The 19,438-nt window shown below is 36.0% G+C and overlaps 5 protein-coding genes across 10 annotated transcripts in view; all 5 read left to right on the forward strand.

Moving 5' to 3' along the window:
• LOC105173743 (organic cation/carnitine transporter 7) overlaps positions 1 to 4,799 on the forward strand; it is a 7,197-nt gene extending 2,398 nt beyond the window's left edge. For 2 of the 4 annotated variants that reach the window (XM_011095617.2, XM_011095615.2), the window contains exons 2-7: positions 381 to 599; positions 875 to 1,152; positions 1,804 to 2,041; positions 3,494 to 4,007; positions 4,125 to 4,327; positions 4,496 to 4,799. In XM_011095617.2, the coding sequence (XP_011093919.1) occupies positions 573 to 599; positions 875 to 1,152; positions 1,804 to 2,041; positions 3,494 to 4,007; positions 4,125 to 4,327; positions 4,496 to 4,720 (1,485 nt within the window). In that variant the 5' untranslated portion in view covers positions 381 to 572 and the 3' untranslated portion in view covers positions 4,721 to 4,799. Of the gene's footprint in view, positions 1 to 240; positions 600 to 874; positions 1,153 to 1,803; positions 2,042 to 3,493; positions 4,008 to 4,124; positions 4,328 to 4,495 lie in introns of those variants that run through there. The other 2 variants (XM_011095614.2, XM_011095619.2) reach the window with 2 other exon arrangements.
• On the forward strand, positions 5,828 to 9,041 carry LOC105173746 (organic cation/carnitine transporter 7). Of its 3 annotated transcripts, XM_020698028.1 has the most exons (8): positions 5,828 to 5,855; positions 5,961 to 6,106; positions 6,491 to 6,539; positions 6,687 to 6,955; positions 7,295 to 7,532; positions 7,632 to 8,148; positions 8,225 to 8,427; positions 8,533 to 9,041. In XM_020698028.1, exons 3-8 carry the CDS (start codon positions 6,504 to 6,506, stop codon positions 8,761 to 8,763), a joined length of 1,494 nt encoding a protein of 497 aa, XP_020553687.1. In that variant the 5' UTR covers positions 5,828 to 5,855; positions 5,961 to 6,106; positions 6,491 to 6,503; the 3' UTR covers positions 8,764 to 9,041. The 3 variants fall into 3 exon arrangements, with proteins under 3 accessions (XP_020553687.1, XP_011093922.1, XP_011093923.1); XM_011095620.2 differs by having other exon boundaries at positions 5,844 to 6,106; XM_011095621.2 differs by lacking the exon at positions 6,491 to 6,539 and having other exon boundaries at positions 5,844 to 6,106.
• Positions 10,544 to 13,599, forward strand: LOC105173747 (organic cation/carnitine transporter 7). The gene is made up of 7 exons (XM_011095622.2): positions 10,544 to 10,747; positions 11,130 to 11,213; positions 11,370 to 11,650; positions 11,846 to 12,083; positions 12,314 to 12,827; positions 12,923 to 13,125; positions 13,232 to 13,599. The coding sequence occupies exons 3-7, from the start codon at positions 11,382 to 11,384 to the stop codon at positions 13,454 to 13,456; spliced, it is 1,449 nt and encodes a 482-aa protein (XP_011093924.1). The 5' UTR covers positions 10,544 to 10,747; positions 11,130 to 11,213; positions 11,370 to 11,381; the 3' UTR covers positions 13,457 to 13,599.
• Positions 14,356 to 17,449, forward strand: LOC105173748 (organic cation/carnitine transporter 7-like). The gene is made up of 7 exons (XM_011095626.2): positions 14,356 to 14,501; positions 14,804 to 14,915; positions 15,145 to 15,413; positions 15,554 to 15,791; positions 15,940 to 16,453; positions 16,550 to 16,752; positions 16,863 to 17,449. Exons 3-7 carry the CDS (start codon positions 15,145 to 15,147, stop codon positions 17,094 to 17,096), a joined length of 1,458 nt encoding a protein of 485 aa, XP_011093928.1. The 5' UTR covers positions 14,356 to 14,501; positions 14,804 to 14,915; the 3' UTR covers positions 17,097 to 17,449.
• The window catches only part of LOC105173844 (pentatricopeptide repeat-containing protein At4g31070, mitochondrial), a 2,557-nt gene continuing 1,593 nt past the window's right edge, over positions 18,475 to 19,438 (forward strand). The window contains exon 1 of the mRNA XM_020698064.1: positions 18,475 to 19,434. Within this exon, the coding sequence (XP_020553723.1) occupies positions 18,619 to 19,434 (816 nt within the window). The 5' untranslated portion in view covers positions 18,475 to 18,618. The remainder of the gene's footprint in view (positions 19,435 to 19,438) is intronic.

A 19,438-nucleotide genomic window follows, 5' to 3' on the forward strand; every position in this document is an offset into this window, starting at 1 on the left:
TGGAGGGGGGGGGGGGGTCGGGAGCACTGATGTTGACTAACAATGACAAAGTTCAAACAAGAGCCGAATACAAGATGTTAATAATAAATTATTACTTGAATATAAATATAAATGACTATATCAAAACTTTGGTTCGTGAAATTGAGGTTTTATGTGTTTAAAATTGCATTAATTTATAAGTATTTATTTATTTTAATAATTATTGATTAAATATGTATATTCAATATTGATTATAATCGGATATTAATTATTAATTATTGAAATTCATAACATGAGTGTAATTGATACTTACATTTCGCAAACATTCTTTTCAAGAAAACTCTTTTCCTGTATATGTGTTGGTAGTTTGTGTTTCGTCGTTCACTCAATCTTGGTCCCAGATTCGGACTAAGGGTACACGTAGTTGATAATGGGAGCAAACATGCATGAGGAATTTCTAAAAATCAAGATCCATAAATGTCAGCTATCAGCCTTTCTGAGGCCCTATTGGGTTTTTTCTTGAAGTCCGCCACTTCACCTGTTAAGAATTGGTGCTCCCAAAGGCAAAATCAAATTAAAGAGAAGACAAGCTGATGAACAGAGCCGTCATGAACAGTGGAGTAAGTGTATCGGATTTTTGTTCAATGTAATTTGCAGTTACTAGAGAGCCGCTGTATCAGTTCCTTGATTCTGATCTTACCTGAAAAGGGCATTTCTTGTTGGTTTTGTTTGCATTTTGAATGGCTGCTGATGCCGCAAAAGAGAACTTTGATGAGTTGAAAAAGGGGTCTTGGTGTTTTAGTTTATTCCGTTTGGTAGAAGGAGAAATCTTATGTTTTCAGTTTAATTTGCTCTTGATGGAATTATGCTGTTGGATTTCTTGGTTTGGGATTAGCAGGTGATGGATTATGATAGGGAGCTTGTTTACACAATGGATGAAGCTCTTACAATGGTGGGATTTGGCAAATTCCAAGCTCTCGTGCTGGCTTATGCGGGACTTGGGTCCATGGCTGATGCAATGGAGCTGATGATACTATCATTTATAGGTCCCTCTGTTCGATCTGAATGGGGACTTTCATCCAGGCAAGAAAGTTTGATAACCACGGTTGTATTTGCGGGTATGCTCATCGGATCTTATGCGTCGGGCCTCATATCTGATAACTATGGAAGAAGGCAAGGCTTTGACTTCCTATTCTTCAAGCAGAATGGTTATCAATGTGCCAACTGTATGAACTTTTGCAGTAGTGTTTAGTGATGAGAATGAAATCTTTGGTGTGAGATTGCGTACTCGTCGAATATCACTTCTTTATTTTCTTTTCCAGTTTTTCTCAGTTTTGCATCCTTATCCTTATTAAATTTACATCAAGATCAATTCAAGAATTGCATCGGTTTTTGAGCAGCGTATACTTATAAGGGGAAACTTACAGTTAGGCACAATAGGACATGGAGAGGACCTAGTGAAAGCTTATGACTGCTCATATTGATTACGTAGTCTGTAACTTGCTCAGTCCTTAAAGGTTTATATTGAGACTATTCATAGTTTCTATACAACAATGGCTCAAAGCTTCTAGAAGAATATGAAGTTAAAACCGTTGAATACATATAATTAATGTAGTTTATATGAAGAAACTTGCAGATACATATTAGGATCTTGGAACTCTTAAATAATCTTTCAGGTTCTTATAGAGAGTAGATGTAATGAAATGTTTCGTTGAAGTATCTTAAAGCTACATTTGGATTTATTATCCCATTTTCATGTGGAGATACTTAAACTGATAATCCTAGTACTTGCTTAACAATATTAGCAATATTTCTGATCACCAGGATGGGCCTTCTAAGTATTGCAGCAGCAACCAGCATATTTGCAGTTCTTAGTGCCTTCTCCCCAAACTATATTTCATTGATCATCTTCCGCATGGTAGTTGGTGTTGGCCTGGGTGGTGGACCTGTGTACTCATCCTGGTTTCTTGAGTTTGTGCCTGTACGCAACCGGGGCGTTTGGATGGTTGTCTTTGCCACTTTCTCGACAATAGGAACAATATTTGAGGCTTCATTGGCATGGGTATGTCGTTTCCTCCTTGAACTATTCAACAGTATATTTGAAAATCCCTCATGTTGACTTTTCCAGATTTGTCTTAGTTTCTACAGCTGAAAGGTTATCATGATGTCATTTAGATTGGAAAAGATCAACAGCTCTCATCATTTAGAGCAGTATCCATCTTGATTCTTTGCCTTCATTTGACACCGTGAAAAGTTTTGTGTCTTTCCCTTTTTTGTTATTTCTCTTTCCTTTTATTATTTTTTTCACATCTGTTTCCGTATCATTTCTGTCTTATAATCTCATTAACTTGACCTTTTATCTGTTAGAAAGTGGAGACAATTTCTCAACCCTAGTATGTAAAGTAATATGTGGTTTCACTCTAATTGGTCGGAACCATCATGTAAAATAATGTCAGTCCTCAAGATTCATTGTTGGCCTGATGAATTATAACCTGATATACAATACCACCAAGAAATCCAATAGGCCCATTCCTTTGATAACTGATTGACATCAATAAAAGAGTGTAAATATTGCATCCTCAACTATTGTCTTATCTACCTGCATTTCTGAAGGAGTGCTCTAAAGCACATGAAACCTTCTGAAACTATATAAATACATGATAATGTGAATCAGGAGCTTAATAGAAGAATCAACAGTGGTAACATGAAAAAGATTTCTGATCGAGACTCACAGAAGAAGACGACGCACTACATTAGGATAATCATTCTTATTCAAGTTTTATTTGGAGTCCTTACAATTATATTGTCGAACTTAGACTAAACCTTTTGGTGTATTTTCATTTCCAGAAGCATACTAACTGCTCTTGAACCAGAAGCCTTTTATTCTCGTCTTTCTTCCTCATCCTGGTTGCTGTTGTTCTCGCTTCTTCAATCCTGCACGTTATTCTTTTTTCATTATCATAGAGTCAGTACATGAAGCTGACCTCTAAGATTGCATGAACCACCAAAACATCTCCAAGTGATAGAAGTTAGATAACTTAATTGTTCAGTAGCCCTAAGTAGTTTCTGTAAAGGTTGTATGCATCATTAGGCCCAACCTGTTGTCCATCATTTTTCTGATATTTAGACCTTGGAAAATAACAGTTTACTAGTTCATTTGAACTCATATTTGTGAGAAGCCATCCTAAATATTCTATTGTTGTATAGTCACAAGAATTCTTAAGCATTAGACAGTGAGGAAATCCCAGCTCATCAAGTTAATAGGGTACCACTTCCACATGAATATCCTTAGCAAATCATCAATATCCAACTTTGAACATGCATGAAATCATATGGTGTTCCTATTGGGTCTAATCTGAAGTATACATTTTTTTTTAACTCAAAGTTGTGTATTCGGTTTTCAGATGTATTTCAATTCTCTTTTCTCCTTGTTTGCCTTTTAGTATCCATGTATTGTTGGAGAAATCAATCCGTGAGTTATTCTTGAAATCTTCCTTTTTACCCTTTTCCATAGATCGTTATGCCAAGACTTGGATGGAGATGGCTACTTGCACTATCATCAGTACCCTGTTTAGCAGCATTTATCTTATATTTTTTTACGGAAGAGTCTCCAAGGTACCTATACGCGAAGGGCAGCATTGCTGATGCACAGCATGTCTTGAAGAAAATGGCCACAATTAATGAAACACAACTTCCTTCTGGTGTCTTAGTTTCTGATCAAATTAGTGAGTTGGATGAGGAACTTACTACTCCTGAAGGTACCTCATTGCTGTCAACCATAAAAAATAAAAATTCTAGTCCTAAACGAGGCATCTTCTCGTTTTTCACACTTCTATCATCAAGCTTAATCAAAACAACCCTTCTCTTGTGGATTGTCTACCTTACGAATTCATTTCTGTATTATGGAGTTGTGTTGATGACCTCGGAGTTTAGCAGTAGCCAAAGTAAATGTGGGGCACTTGTTTTACACTCAAAACAGCCGACAGATACTAGCCTCTACAGAAATGTTTTCATCACTAGTTTTGCAGGTATCTGGATAACTTGATCAGTTGTTCTTCTGTGATGTGATCTCATCATCTTATTTCATTCTTCTGAATGCACCTGCTTATAGTCTGATCTGATTCAATGTGTTGATATGTTTTCAGAGCTTCCAGGACTCATTTTATCAGCCATTCTTGTGGACAAAGTCGGCCGCAAAATTTCAATGGTGCTTATGTACTCATTCGGCTTCATATCTCTTTTACCACTGATGTTTCACCAAAATGAACTGCTAACCACATCTCTATTGTTTGGAGCCCGGATGTGCTTCATTGGAAACTTTAAAATAGCCGGTATTTACTGCCCAGAGGTAAAATCATGCCATCTCTTCTTTCCACCTTCACTCACTTTTACTCCTTTCCATTCCACAAACACTATCACAACTCGGGTCCTATCTTGCTAACGCTATTCTCATTCACCATCATGTTCCCAAGATCTAAAACTGCATTACTCCGTTTTGCTTTTCTCTTGTCTGCAGATATATCCAACGTCCGTGAGGACAACAGGAGCTGGTGTTGCTGCTGCTGTAGGAAAAATTGGAGGGATGATTTGCCCTCTCGTGGCCGTGGAGTTGGTTTCCGGTTGCCACAGAATGGCTGCAATAGCTTCATTCGAGGTCGTAATGGTTCTGTCTGCAATTTGTGTGCTGCTCTTCAAAGTTGAAACCAAGGGAATGGAGCTGCATGACACTGGATGTGCATAACTAGACTTGGATAAGTATTTGAAACATAGGAAGTTTATACTAGTGAATATTATTATTCAAGAAAGATTATTTTTGTTTCTTCTCTGCAGTAACTAAATGAAATATAAATTAATGTAATTTTTATGGGAAACGTGTATATATTAAATAAAATAAAAAATTTGATGATATTTGAAATAGAAAATTCAGTCGGATGGATTCCCATACTTTGTAAGCATTTAGAACCTTTTTACTATATTAAGTTCTTGTAGCTTCCTGGCAAAATTGAAAAATATTAAGTTATATTTTTCTAAATATTTCAACTTTAATTTTTAATTTTTTTATTTTTAAATACTCTCAACTTTTGTCATAATTAATTATACTTTTTTTTATAATTTATTTTAACTATAAATACCTTCCCTAAATTTTGGAACTAATACTAATGCAGTCACAGTGTTGTAAGTGAAGAAGCACGTGACAATTATTTTCATTTTTATAATAAAAATATAAACATAATTTTGTACCCAACCACACCAATTATTGATGTTGATATTATTATATTATTGTTAGATATTATACACAACCACCGCTGCTGTCTTCTACTCCTTTGCCATAGTAAATTTAGTGGCTAAGGTTGAAATTTTGTAAATAAATTAGAGTTTATAAATTTGAGTCATATCACATGAGTAAGTATTTATTTTATTTAATATAAATTTATTATTACAAGGGATAATTATTTGATTTAAAGTAAATTTATTAAAATTTATTTTTTTGTTTATTGTGATAGGGATTCACTGTTGGAATTGATTTATTAATTAATTATAACAAACATTTATCAATAAAAAATAATTATAACAAATTATTGACTTATTAATTATAACAAATTATAAAATAACACAAGTCACATAAATTTCACAAAACAATTTAAATAATAAAACTTATATTTCCTCTCTGATATGGTGAGAGTATCACTACACAATATTCCAAATAAAATCCAGGTACATTTGATTTTTCACTTTATTATTCATTTTTATATTATTTTTTTAGTAAATATTAAATAAATGACAGCAGTGACATCTCACATTATTTATTTTATAGTACGATGGGGGGGTTGGGGTTAGGAATATCTATTATGGAGAACACCGCAAATTACACACCTGTATCTCCAATTTTGTCTTTTTATTTCATACAGCCTTGTTGCAATTTTCGCATTTGCTTAGTTTATAATGTGAGATTCTCTGATTTTTATCTCTGTTTCTTTCAGGTGAGTGTGCGTGTGGGTGTGGAGTTGTGTCTGAAAGGCTCTTCCCCATGTGACATTTACTTTAAGGATGAGTGAGATATATTAGAAGGGGCCAAGGAGAAATAGTAAAGTGTGTGTTTTTCCTCATCACAAACAGGCATTGACTGGTAAGTGTTTCTCTCTCTTTTCTTGGTTTTCTCTGTTTTACATTGCGCTTGACTGAATTATTTCATGGGTTTGGAAGATTAAATTGGGCGAAGTTGTTGATTTTACATATGTTTTCATCCATTCTGATGTTGTCTGAAATTTTCTGGGCCAGAGTTGAAACTGACTGATGAATTATTAGTGATATATATGGAATTCCCTTTTGTTTTCTTGTTTCTTTGTAATTGTAGTGTTGAGAAAACTAAGCTTAGCTTGTTGATTGATATATCTTTAATTTCTGCAGTTTTATGTAATTCTGTAAAGGGATTCTTGAAAATTATCCAACTTTTAAGTTCCAAAATTTTGTCATTTTGAGGTATAATTTGTACTTCTTTTGAATTTCTAAGTTTAAAGGAGAAGATGATCAAGAATGGTGAAGTTGTTTCTCCTTTTGAGGTAATTTTTGATAGCCCTTCTGGAACTGAGTGCTTGTGGAACAATAGAAAAGAATAAGTTGTTAAATTCAACTGTAAAATTAGTACTGAAGTTCTCTACAATTGGAAGGTCTTTACATTGTTGATCCTGTTGTTGTTTGTGTTTAAGATGGAAGATCAAGGGAACGGATACACGGTAGATGAAGCGCTTTCAAGTGTGGGGTTTGGGACTTTCCAGGTTCTTTCGCTCGTTTTTGCTGGAATCGGTTGGTGTTCGGACGCCATGGAGGTTACACTGCTCTCCTTCATAGGACCGGCACTAGAATCTGAATGGTCCCTTTCTCCCACTGAAGAGAGTCTTCTATCCACTGCTGTTTTTGGTGGGATGCTTGTTGGATCATATTTCTTGGGCTTCATAGCAGATGCCTATGGAAGAAGGTATCGTTCTCTCGCTTCAGATTACAATAGGTGCATTTGTTTCGGAATCTTGTCCTCGTATAAACTAGACTGTGCTCTGGTTTACAATTCTGCAGTTTGTAAATAATGAATTGCAACTTTAAACCATTATGCATTAGCTATTATTTCTCAAATATAAAGCTGCTTCTGTGTATTTCGAAAAGGTTTCCTCGTGTTTGAAAGAATTCCGTGCTATCAATGCAACTGCCAAGATTACAAGAGTACTCTCCCTCCATTAATCTGAGGCATCAGTCATAGCCTTTTTTCTTAAACGGAAAGATTCAGCTTCTAAGTTTGCATTCACTGTTTTTCTCCCTACAGGACGGGAATTCGAGGTGTAGCCATAATAACTTTTGCAGCAGGACTTGTCAGTGCCTTTTCGCCAGATTACAAGTCGCTAGTCATCCTTCGGTTTTTTGTGGGATTTGGTGCTGCAGGTGGGCATGTGTATGCAGCCTGGTTCTTGGAGTTCATACCGAGCTCCAATAGAGGTGCTTGGATGCTTGTCGTGATGTGTTCCTGGATATTTGGGGAACTTTTGGAGGCTTCTCTTGCATGGGTACTTAATGTTTTAACTACTTCTGATCATGCACTACGCGCTTAGCTGACCATTAAAATCAGATAGCCCCATTCGCTATTTCTTTTTCTCTTCATGCAGATTATCATGCCAAGATGGGGTTGGAGGTGGCTACTTGCATTATCCTCCATTCCATCTTTTACAGTGCTTCTCCTGTCCACTTTCACTCCAGAGACTCCAAGATACTTATGCACGAAAGGTAGAACCGATGAAGCGATCAGAGTTTTGGAAAAAATAGCTCTGGTCAACGGAAAAGAACTTCCCTCAGGAAGTCTTGTCTCTGATCACCAAAAAGTGCAGCCAGAAGAAGTAAATTTTCCGTCAGAAGAAACTTACCTCATCTCCTCAAGCGCAAGCAAGACAAGTAGCTTTGGAAAATGCTTCGGATCTCTCTCTGAACTCCTCTCACCAGATTTACTAGGAACCACTCTTCTTGCATGGATTATGTTCTTCGCCTACACATTTGCATACTACGGGATCCAACTGATGGTTTCCGCATTGAGCAGCGGCCGCAGTGATTGCCACTCATCAAGTATCCTTCCCAACAATGTCCAGAATGATAGCCTCTATATTAATGTTTTCATCACCTGTTTAGCAGGTAAGAACTAAATGCCTTTTTTCTCATTAAAACCTGAAACAACGTACAATTTGCCATATCATTGATTTTCTTGCAGAAATTCCAGGGCTGCTTCTAGCCATGGTTCTTGTGGAAAGGTTTGGCCGGAAGCTCTGTATGGAAATCCTGACGATGCTAACAGTCATTGTCATCCTACCACTGCTTGCACATCAAAATGGAACTGTGACAACGGCTTTATTGGTCAGCGGCCGCATGTTCCTATCTGCAGCATTTAACACTTTGTGCGTCTACACAGAAGAGGTATGATCACACACAAACTTTAGCTACGGTAAAAAACCATAATTTGACATACAACTTGGCGTGAGAGGTGAACAGAAATATGAATGTTCTTCAATCCATATGTAGGTTTATCCAACTTCTGTAAGAGCCAGTGGCTACGGACTTGCAACTGCTGTGGGGAGAATCGGTGGTATGATATGTCCTCTGGTGGCAGTAGGACTGGTGAGGGGTTGCCATCAAACACTTGCAGTTATATTCTTTGGTATTGTTATACTTATTTCTGGAATCGCCGTCCTGTTTTTCCCATTTGAGACAAAAGGGAGAGGGCTTACGGACGTCGTCAGCAACAAAGAATGAATCTAATTCTTGAGGTTGTCTGATTTTTCACCCCATTAGAAGAAGAAAAACCAAAACGACCACGAGAAAACTGTCCGTAGACACATGAGTAGTTTCATCTGTAGGTAATTGCCAGGGGTTAGAACTAGCAACAGGAACTACCTGCATGATGCTTGCCCTGCAAATGTTTCATTGACATCCATAGTTAATGTATCATTTGTGTACCACCTTTCATTCATACATAACATTGTAAGTTGTAGTGACCTATAATTTCGGGCATGTCCGATCTAATTACACTACGTCCCGTCTAATTTTTTTAATTAATATAATTTATTCTTAAATATTATAACGAGCTTCAAGTTACGGCGTTCAAATTTTAATATATTTCAATCTCAACCTAAAATTTATTTATAATTAAATTTAAATTTTCTTAATAATACTAATTAATCTTTCAATTATGTATAAAATTCTATGGACGTTGCAACTTCCATCAGATTTGATATAACTATGCATGCCTTCTTATTATTTAAAAAAATATAAAAATACCTCCTAAACGATAAAGTGGACATTACTACTTTACTCTTATTGATTTATTTTTAAAAGACAATATAAAAGAAGAAATAGGATGATTCAAATAGATAGTTCATAGGGCACATTTAGTTCATAAAAGTATTTAAAATTTTATTCATAATCCAAAATAATATTTTGGTGAGTTACTATAAAAATTAGATGAAAACTTAATGCATACTAACGTAACAAATTTATTGTTAAACGAACGTTAAAATTAAAAAATATTTATAATTTTTTAAATAATAAAAACTTCAATTTACCCGTACCCATTATCATGTCTAAGTCAGCATCCCCATCATGATTAGTAAAAATATGGTGGAGTAATTATGCTTCAATGGAAAGCCAAAAGATAGAGACAGTTTGATATTAAAGTATAGTTTCGTGATTAATGTGCACAAGTTGTTGCAATTTCTTTTTATTTAATTTCGTATAAAAGTCCAACTAAGATTGATTATTTTTGCTTTTAGTCCCTAAAATCACAGTAATGTTTGTTATTATTTTTAATTTAATTTCACTCATTCTTCCACTCTTTAAAAATCTAACTTAAAACCAATAATGTCTTGGTCTAGTAGTTAAAATTGAGATCACATAAATAAATTAAAAGTCAGAATTTGAGTTCCGTAAAATTATTGAATGTTTATGTCACTTTTTTAATGTTCTTAAATAGATTGATGTATCGAACAATTATTGAGATATTGATATAATTATGTATTTATTATTTAAAAAAAATTCTATCTCAATGTTTATAAAAGAAATCTATTTATTTTCAAATTTTTTGCTATTTTCTTATACATTAACAAAATTACTATAAAAATAAAACAAAATAAAGCCATAAATTCATTAAAAGAAATATAATTTTTTTTCATCACAATCAGTTACGATGGTTAAAATTAAATAAACATGGTGGACACTAATAAACCATTTTTGCGCATCATTATTTTTCGCAAACGATGTCAATATATTAATACAACTTTTAGTTGTGACAAATATTTTGATAATTGAAAAAATCATAACAAGTATTGATTAACAGTAATCAAATTCTATTTTTTTTTTATCGATTTTATCTAACTATAATAAATATTACTAATTTATTATAATTTTATATGAGGATCATTTATAGTACAGTGAATAATTAATTAATTAATTAATTTTTTATTTTTTATAATAAGAGAGTGATCTTGAAAGTTGAAACTGAGAATACATGTACATAAACATCAAGTGTACTAAAACACAAACTTTTATTTGGTCCCCCACCATGTAGAGTTTACCTGATGCCTTGTCTCTTTGCTGTTTACAGGTCAGTGTGTAGTTGACAGTGAATTTCAGTCTCCCCGTGTGTGTGTGTATGTGTGAGAGGGAGAGAGAGAGATTGATGATATTGAAGGGCAGTTCCGTGGTAGGATTCTTGGAGATGAGGAGGAACACAATGTCGATGGTAAGTTTTCTTGTTTAGTCTCTTGGTTTTCTTGCTCTGCCTCTTACGTAATTGAATTATTCAACTCCTTTCTGTTGAATTTGTGCTCTGAGTTCCCTTCCATTCCCTCTGAAATGATCCTCAAGCAACTATAGATCCAACTCTCTTCTTGATTTTGGCTGTGAACTGATTCTTGATTCAAGGTCTAGGCCTGTTGGTGAGGCTGAATTTAGAAAGTAAAAAACCCATGTTCAAGGAATTAGTTCCTTAGAATTTTGTTATGCAGCTCAATTATTTTCTAAGTAGAGACCAATCCATTGATACTGATAATGAACATAAGAACGCTTCAACTCGTTTGATTTTCGTACGTTAATCAGTTGTTCAATGTTCTGTAAATCTGCAGTTGTATGAAGGGCTAGTGTCTTGGTGAAAGCAATACTCTTTGAGGATCCTTCACAAGTAAGATACAGAATTTGTCATCCTCAAGGTATAATAATCTTGTTTGTTTTACACATTTCATGTGTTTTTTCGATCCCGTTGATGTTATTTGTCTTTCAGTTTTGAGTGCTGAACAATTAAACTGGAATTAGACATGAACTTCAGTTACTGCAATCAAAATGATTTAACTAAGGTTTGTTTACAGTTGATTGTTAATATGGGGGATCCGAGCCTCGGATACACACTAGATGAAGCACTTTCGACTGTGGGGTTTGGGACTTTCCAAGCTCTTGCTCTAGTTTTTGCTGGAATCAGTTGGTTTTCAGAAGCAATGGAAATGAATCTGCTCTCCTTTATTGGGCCGGCAGTCAAGTCCGAGTGGTCACTTTCTCCCACCGAAGAGAGCCTTTTGTCGACTGCCGTTTTTGGTGGAATGCTTGTTGGAGCACTTTTCTGGGGCTTCGTATCGGATGCCTATGGGAGAAGGTAACAACAACAGTTCTGCTCAAATTAGTCTGGAATCATCGCTTAAATTTCTCAACATTACATTAGTCCATAACGGAAACAGGATTTTGATATTGAGACAAACCTCAGGGGCTGCACGTGCGCTTAGTCTAATTTCAATGTTCTGCATGTATTGTTTAATTGGCCGAAAACATGATTTTTGCTTTAACTCCACAGGATAGGAATGCAAGGTATAGTTTTAGTAATAGCTGGAGGTGGACTTTTAAGTGCGTTTTCTCCAGGTTACAAGTCACTCGTCTTACTTCGTTGTATTCTTGGATTTGGTGTGGCCGGTGGGCATGTATTTGCCTCTTGGTTTCTGGAGTTCGTCCCGAGCTCTAACAGAGGTGCTTGGACGCTTAGCATATTAGTTTTCTGGATACTTGGAGAACTATTTGAGGCTTCACTTGCATGGGTAAGTTTAGTTAAATTTATCGTTAGCTTATTTCTATTTTTCTTGTTGGTGAAGAGTTTTGTGAATCCTTTTCCTGGATGGTCTCTGAAAGATCAATTTCTACCATCTGGTTTTGCTGCACGCATTACACTAATCTAATGTGTAATGACATGATATCTTGAATTCAGCTCATGTTATGTGACCCGTTGTAGTTTGTTTCTCGTAATGACATTCTATGAGTCACGGTGCAGATTATAATGCCAACATTGGGCTGGAGGTGGCTACTTGGTTTGTCTGCTTTACCAGCTTTGTTGGTGTTGATATTCTCCGTTTTTGTGCCAGAATCTCCGAGATACCTTTTTGCGGAAGGTAGAATTAACGAAGCAATCGACATTTTGAAGAAAGTAGCTCTAATGAACCGAAAAAAACTCCCTGCTGGCACTCTTGTATCCGACCAAACAAAGCATCTGGATGAAGAAAATTCTCCTTTGACAGAAACTCATCTTCTTTCCTTAACCCAAAAGAAGACAAACAGTCTGCAAACAAGCGCCAAGAACTTGTTTGAACTGTTCTCCTCGGATTTACTGGGAACTACCCTTCTATTGCTGCTTTTGCATTTTGGATTCACATTTGCATTTTACGGTGTTGTACTGATGATCTCGGCCGTGAGCAGTGAACCAAATGATTGTCGCTCATTAAATATCCTTCTCAGAAATGGTCATGATACAAGCCTCTATCGTAATGTTTTGATCACTTCTTCAGCAGGTAACGTTGCTCTTCCTCTCCCTCTCCATATTCCAAACCGGTTTGAGCCAAAAGATTAACAGAAGTTCCCAACTGCACCTTTTATCTCTGTGCAGAAATTCCAGGGCTGATCATAGCAACCGTTTTCGTGGAGAGAGTAGGCCGCAAGCTCACCATGGGAATCCTGACAATGTTAGCTTTCATCTTAATGCTGCCACTGTCTTTCCACCAAAACGAGGTTGTGACTACGGCATTGTTGTTCTGCGCACGCATGTTACTCTTTGCTGCATTTTCCACCTTGACCACGTACGCAAAGGAGGTAGAAGAATCTCATGTCTCTCATATCCAACTCTACTACGACACATTTTCGTTTTTCTCGACCGTCAAATTTAGCTTTTAAGTCTGGCTTTTTCTCAACTTAACAGGTTTATCCAACTTCTATAAGGGCCACGGGGTCTGGACTTGCAACCTCAGTGGGAAGAATTGGTGGAATGATATGCCCTCTGGTGGCAGTAGGATTAGTGAGAGGATGCCATCAAACACTTGCAGTTGTTTTGTTTGGAATTGTTATACTTATTTCTGGACTCTGTGTGCTGTTGTTCCCTTTTGAGACCAAGGGAACACCACTCACAGACACTGTTACTAAGTAGTAGTAATGCACAATCACTTCTTATTCATACAATCTTGGATTTATGTTCATCTAATTACCTGTTTTAAGGTTGATTTTCGTAGTCTCACGTTTACCATTCTTGTAATGAGTTGGTAGTTTAGTGTTTGTGGGGTAGTGATGTAATTTATGTTGTTATTTTCTTCTCTTTGCAATCTTTTTTTTTTCTTAAATTTTTAATGATAATTACAATAATTTTTTAAAGTACAAAAAGAATACAGTTATTATTGATTTTAATTAAGTTAATTGAATTACTCAATTGTATAATTACAAATAAGGACTGCGGATAGGCCACAAAAATCCCTACAATTCTCTCAAATTTTAACAGGACAGAGTTTCAGTTTAACACGCACTGACAATATTTCAATACTTGGGACATACTGTAGGAAAATGAACAGGAGGCGAATCCATGGAACCCAAATATAAATGCTGCAATTTTTTTTTTTTTGTTTTTGATTTAGTCTTTTGGTGAGAACCGCAAACATTTTCGTCTATCGTCTGTTCTGTGTGTGGTTAATCACGCCTAGCTTTTAGGAGGTTCTTGGACTTGGAGTCCTTGAAAAGCTCGTGATGTTCCAAGAACACTTGTTAATAGCAGATTTAGTGTTAATTTCCTTGTCTATTCAGTCACTGAATCCCATATGCTGCTTGATTTTGCTGTTTGGGGTGGAATGATTGATGGGTTTTAGGAGAAAATGTCAATATTCTGTTATGGTACTTGTAGAAATGATTTCTTGCATATATAGTGATGACAATGGTGAAACTATGCTGTAGGATGGGGATATTTTGCTGTGATGCATTATCACTCTGTTTTTCGAATTTCGATATATAAGACAGTGCATTTGCTTTCTTGAATATCATTCTTTCTTGAGTTCTTTTTATCTTATTTATAAGCATTGTTCTCATGTTTCTTTTTTACTTTCTTTTTCTGGTTAGTGATTGTTTGTTTGATGATGTCCATGATCGTTTCAGGTATTCAAGTGCTTGATAGAAGAGGCACATACTCTATTGACAGCACAAACCCAATGGTTAGATTTGCTATTAGCCTTGTATTTCTTCACGTTCTGTTATGATGCTGAGTAAAAATCAAATTTTTATGTGGAATTTGAAGTTCTTGAATTTACCGAGTGATTTCAGTTTTGTCTTCGAAGATGGTATTCAAGAGTAGACTAATGGTACCAACGGAGAAATATTTATATATGTTGCTACACTTATTTGCCACTGCTAAATAGGAGGGATGTGCACATATACATACAATACAGGCACTTCTGACACTTGCAGGTGCATGTCGCTTGAGTTGTCTTTGTAACCAACTGAGTTCTTTTTGCAGCTCTAAGATTATGGGAATTAGTGGAGAACATGCTAAGAGTGGTGCTTCCAGAATTTGCAGTTTGCAGTTGAAGAAAAGGAAAAGTTAACAAATAACATTCGTTTCGGTTAAGGTGAGTTGTGAAACTCTGTACTGGCTTCTCAGTAATTTTTGCTCTTCTCTGATACTCCTTTACTAGATTAGTTTATATTGGTGGAAGAATTGGCTGCCTAAAATATACAGCACAAGTCGCAAGGAAATATGAGCTGTTTCACTTCCTAATGCCTAAAAATTACTTAGTTTGTATTGGAATATTCGATCCATACACAAGTTTCTGATATGCACTTCTTTTGACTGTCTAGATGGGAGATTCTGACACGGTGTACACATTAGATGAAGCACTCACTACTGTTGGATTTGGTAAATACCAAGGTCTTTTGCTTGCTTATGGAGGACTGGGTTGGGTTGCTGAAGCTATGGAGATGATGATTCTTTCATTTGTCGGATCAGCAGTTCAATCTGAGTGGCATCTATCTTCTGGTCAGAAGAGCTCGATATCAACTGTGGTCTTCTTTGGCATGTTGGTCGGAGCTTATTTTTGGGGTGTCGTATCTGATAATTATGGACGAAAGTAGGGTGCTCAGATCCCCTCGTCCTGAAATCTTGTTTAACCTATTCTTTACTGTTTGTGAGGTTTGTTTAATTATATTCTGATCTGTGTTCATCTTAACTGACCAAAATATGTTTTTGTCTTGTTTTCCTTCTTCTTAGGAAGGGCTTCCTAGGCGTGGCTAGTATTACAGCTATTGCCGGGCTTTTAAGTGCTGCTTCACCAAATTACATATCATTATTACTACTTCGATGCATAACCGGAGTTGGTCTTGGTGGTATGCATATATATACCTCGTGGTTTCTAGAATTTGTACCAACACCAAGTAGAGGTGCCTGGATGATTGTCTTTTCAAGTTTTTGGACACTCGGAACAATATTTGAGGCTGGTCTTGCGTGGGTCTGTTCTTATGCTATGTCCTTCATATATATCGAGTAAATGATTGGACTTGGTGACTATCGATTAGATGATTAGACTTGTGATTCCACTTTTTAAGTACAGCTTCGTCTTTCTGGGAACCTCAGCCTTTTGCTGTTTCTTTTCACAGATTATTATGCCCAGTTTTGGATGGAGATGGTTAGTTGCGCTTTCTTCAGGACCCTCTTTCATTGTACTACTCTTATATTGTCTGGCACCAGAGTCTCCAAGGTTTCTGTGCATGAAAGGAAGAACTAATGAGGCTAATAATATTCTGAGAAAAGCAGCATTGCTTAATGGAACAGCACTCCGAGCTGGAAAGCTTGTTTCTGATCAAGAGCAGGATCAAATGAACGAGTCTACAGCATCAGAGAGCACCCATTTGCTCTCACCAAGAGTAGATGAACTGTATAAGTACAAAGCAAATTCCTCATCACTGTCTATACTTTTTTCTTCAAAATTGATCAGAACAAACCTTCTTCTGTGGTTATTATACTTCGGAAACACATTTGCATATTATGGCGTTATTTTGCTTACTTCTGAACTGAGCAGTGATCAAAGTAAATGTAACTCAATCAAATTGCATTCAGGGAAAAGCCAAAATGCAAGCCTCTATATAGATGTATTCATTACCAGCTTGGCAGGTAATGGTGAAATGGGTGGAATAAAAAGTTTGATGGTATTATTGCTTGTTTTCTTAGAATTTTTTTGGTTAAAGCTGACTCCAACTTTTCTTTCAGAGGTTCCTGGCCTGATCTTATCAGCCTTCATCGTGGACAGAGTGGGTCGGAAGTTTTCCATGGTAATCATGTTTGTGTTAGCTTCATTGCTACTTCTTCCACTGTTGGCCCATCAGAATGAGATTTTGACCACAACTTTATTGTTCGGAGCTCGTACGTTCATTTCAGCAACTTTTGTTGTTGCCTGCATCTATTGCCCAGAGGTACTTAATATGGTGAAAAGATAAACCTGCTTTGACATATCAAGAAAGATCTTTTCTTGAACTATGACATACAATGTGGTATTATGCTCTCATCTGTCCTTATGCAACAGGTATATCCAACTAATATAAGAGCAACTGGTGTTGGAATAGCAACTGCTATTGGGAGAATAGGCGGCATGATATGCCCTCTTGTAGCCGTTGGGTTGGTGAATGACTGTCAGCAGGCATATGCCGTTATTCTGTTCCAGGTTACGATAATTCTCTCTGCACTCTGTGTATTGCTCTCCCCATTTGAGACAAAAGGTAGGAATTTGGCTGACGCTCTGGCGGCTGATGACCCGTAAGATCATACCATTGTTGCACAGATTTCACTCCAGCAGTTTGCAAAAGGAGAAACAGAACTCAAATGACAACAACTACTTTTCATCTTCTGCTGTTCATGAAAGTTGTGCGTTCATTGGTGTTAATAAGTAGAGCCACTTTGGGTAATGAGTATTGCCACTGAAGGCATGCAAGGGATAGGCGAGTAGGCGAATTCATTTGCTAATAGAGATGTGATGACAACAGAACAAGCTTCTTGTGAAGAGCTGGTAGCATTTCCAAGTTGTCGGGCATTAGGAATGCGCCGGACTTTACTTTAGGAGGTTATGTCCCGCAGTTTGAATAGGATCAAGATTGTCACTTGATTTCTTTATCATTATTATTTAATATTATATATTAATAATAATATATTCTTACTAAAAAATAAATATTTTTAAAAAAATATATGAGCAATGGGCTTGAGCTCGAGCTTGATATTTTGGTTGAGCTCGACTCATTTGCACTCCTGCTTGTGAGGAAGCCTCCCCCCACCCCCACAAGACATTTTATAGTATATCATATTATATATTAAAATACTTAATATTACATAAGATTATTTCTAGTACTTTTATATTATTATGTAAAACCAATATTAAACAGAAATTAGAATTGACATAGTATTTGTAACTTTTTTATAATTTATTGTATTATATAACAAAATCTTTAATACTATTTTATGGCATTTGATAACATATTATTGTATGTCATAGAATATCATAAGATTATTATAATATTTATATTATTGTGTAATCCGAAGTACCTTTTGTGTTGGTCAAAATACGAAAAAAAGTGAGACAAAAAAGTGTGAACGCTGAACTTCAAATAAATTCCAAGAGTTGAAATAGGCTAAAATAATTTTTGTGAGATATAATTTTCAGAAATAGCCCCAACATGGACCCAAATATAGTGGTGGCTTTTTCCTTTTTTTTTTTTAAAAAAAAAAATTCTCTTTAAAATACTCTGAAATTCAATAATGCATTAGTTGTTTTGTAAATTATTTTGATTATTTGGAGTGTTGGAAATATGGATTTGATAGAAAGAAAATTAATGTGAGAATGTTTGTGTGTACTTAAAATTGTTGGGATAATATTAAGTAATTTGTTGTATGAATTTAACATGAAATTGGTTGATGGCATCAAGCTTTATCATAGGCATGAAAGCATTTTATGAATTTACTAAACATCCTAAAGAGACTCTTGTCATTATTACAGCACCCACACTCCTAAACAATTATGTAATTACTGAATTCTTACTTATTTGAGAAATAAAGACAATTTTGGTGTTGTACATTTTATGACGCTTATTTTTTAGTTTTATATATGTAATTAATTTAACAATACTTAATACCATAACAACTTTTGTTTGTAATTTCTGATCCTTATAGTTTTCATAATTTTACTTCAACGGCGATAGTTATGCCAAGACTGAATCAATTGGTCGATAATTCTTAAGAAACATACCCAAACTCTCTACCAAATAGAAGAAAGTTAATGAGATGCATGTTGAATGCATCATCTACTAATAAAACGTTGTTTATCAACTTCTCCAAGCGCCATACCATTCCTCAACTCCGACGTTAAACGTCTGGTCTCCCAAGGATTGTATGAGCAAGCCCTTGCCTTCTACGTACAATATGTCCACCCCTTCCAGTTACACGCAGAAACAGCCTTCATTGTTCCATCAATTGCTAAAGCTTGTGCTCTTTCTCAGTCCCAACAAATTCTGGGCTTGCAGATTCACTGCAATGTGATCAAGAATGGGTTCGATGAATTTACTATATCCAATTCCCTCCTGTCAATGTACGCAAAGTTCTGGGACACAAAGAGTGCCCTGAAAGTGTTCGATGAAATGCCTAGTTGGGACACCGTTTCTTGGAGTTCCATGATAAACTGCTATACTCAAAATGGGTGTCTCTTGGAAGCACTGAAGATGTTCAGGGATATGTATGCACATGGTTTCGTGCCCAAGCCTGAGATAGTTGCCAGTTGTCTTTCTACGTGCGTTAAGTGTGGGAATTGGGGATTAGGAAGAGCGATACATGCTCTTGTTTTCCTTGACGAGAGGATGGAGTATTCGTCTTTTGTGGCCACAGCATTAGTGGATTTTTACTGGAAGTTTGACAATCCAAATATGGCATCTCGTGTTTTTGATCGGATCATGGAGAAAAATGAGGTATCATGGACTGCTATGATCTCTGGATGCATAGAGTGTCATGATCATGTTAGAGCATTTGCTTGCTTACGTGCGATGCAGTGTGAAGGTGTTAAGCCCAACAGAGTGACACTGATCAGTGTTTTACCAGCTTGTGGTGAGTTACGGTCAGTAA

This window comes from Sesamum indicum, linkage group LG11, assembly GCF_000512975.1.
Source record: "Sesamum indicum cultivar Zhongzhi No. 13 linkage group LG11, S_indicum_v1.0, whole genome shotgun sequence".
Lineage (NCBI taxonomy): Eukaryota > Viridiplantae > Streptophyta > Magnoliopsida > Lamiales > Pedaliaceae > Sesamum > Sesamum indicum.

Excerpts from the sequence above, each read along its gene's own strand:
- LOC105173746 (XM_020698028.1), top strand. The coding sequence starts at position 6,504 with ATGATCAAGAATGGTGAAGTTGTTTCTCCTTTTGAG. Across the intron at positions 7,533-7,631 it reads TGGAGGCTTCTCTTGCATGG|ATTATCATGCCAAGATGGGG; the intron begins GTACTTAATGTT and ends CTCTTCATGCAG. Across the intron at positions 8,149-8,224 it reads TTTCATCACCTGTTTAGCAG|AAATTCCAGGGCTGCTTCTA; the intron begins GTAAGAACTAAA and ends ATTTTCTTGCAG.
- LOC105173747 (XM_011095622.2), top strand. The coding sequence starts at position 11,382 with ATGGGGGATCCGAGCCTCGGATACACACTAGATGAAGCACTTTCGACT. Across the intron at positions 12,828-12,922 it reads TTTGATCACTTCTTCAGCAG|AAATTCCAGGGCTGATCATA; the intron begins GTAACGTTGCTC and ends ATCTCTGTGCAG. Across the intron at positions 13,126-13,231 it reads TGACCACGTACGCAAAGGAG|GTTTATCCAACTTCTATAAG; the intron begins GTAGAAGAATCT and ends TCAACTTAACAG.
- LOC105173748 (XM_011095626.2), top strand. The coding sequence starts at position 15,145 with ATGGGAGATTCTGACACGGTGTACACATTAGATGAAGCACTCACTACT. Across the intron at positions 15,792-15,939 it reads TTGAGGCTGGTCTTGCGTGG|ATTATTATGCCCAGTTTTGG; the intron begins GTCTGTTCTTAT and ends TTCTTTTCACAG. Across the intron at positions 16,454-16,549 it reads ATTCATTACCAGCTTGGCAG|AGGTTCCTGGCCTGATCTTA; the intron begins GTAATGGTGAAA and ends CTTTTCTTTCAG.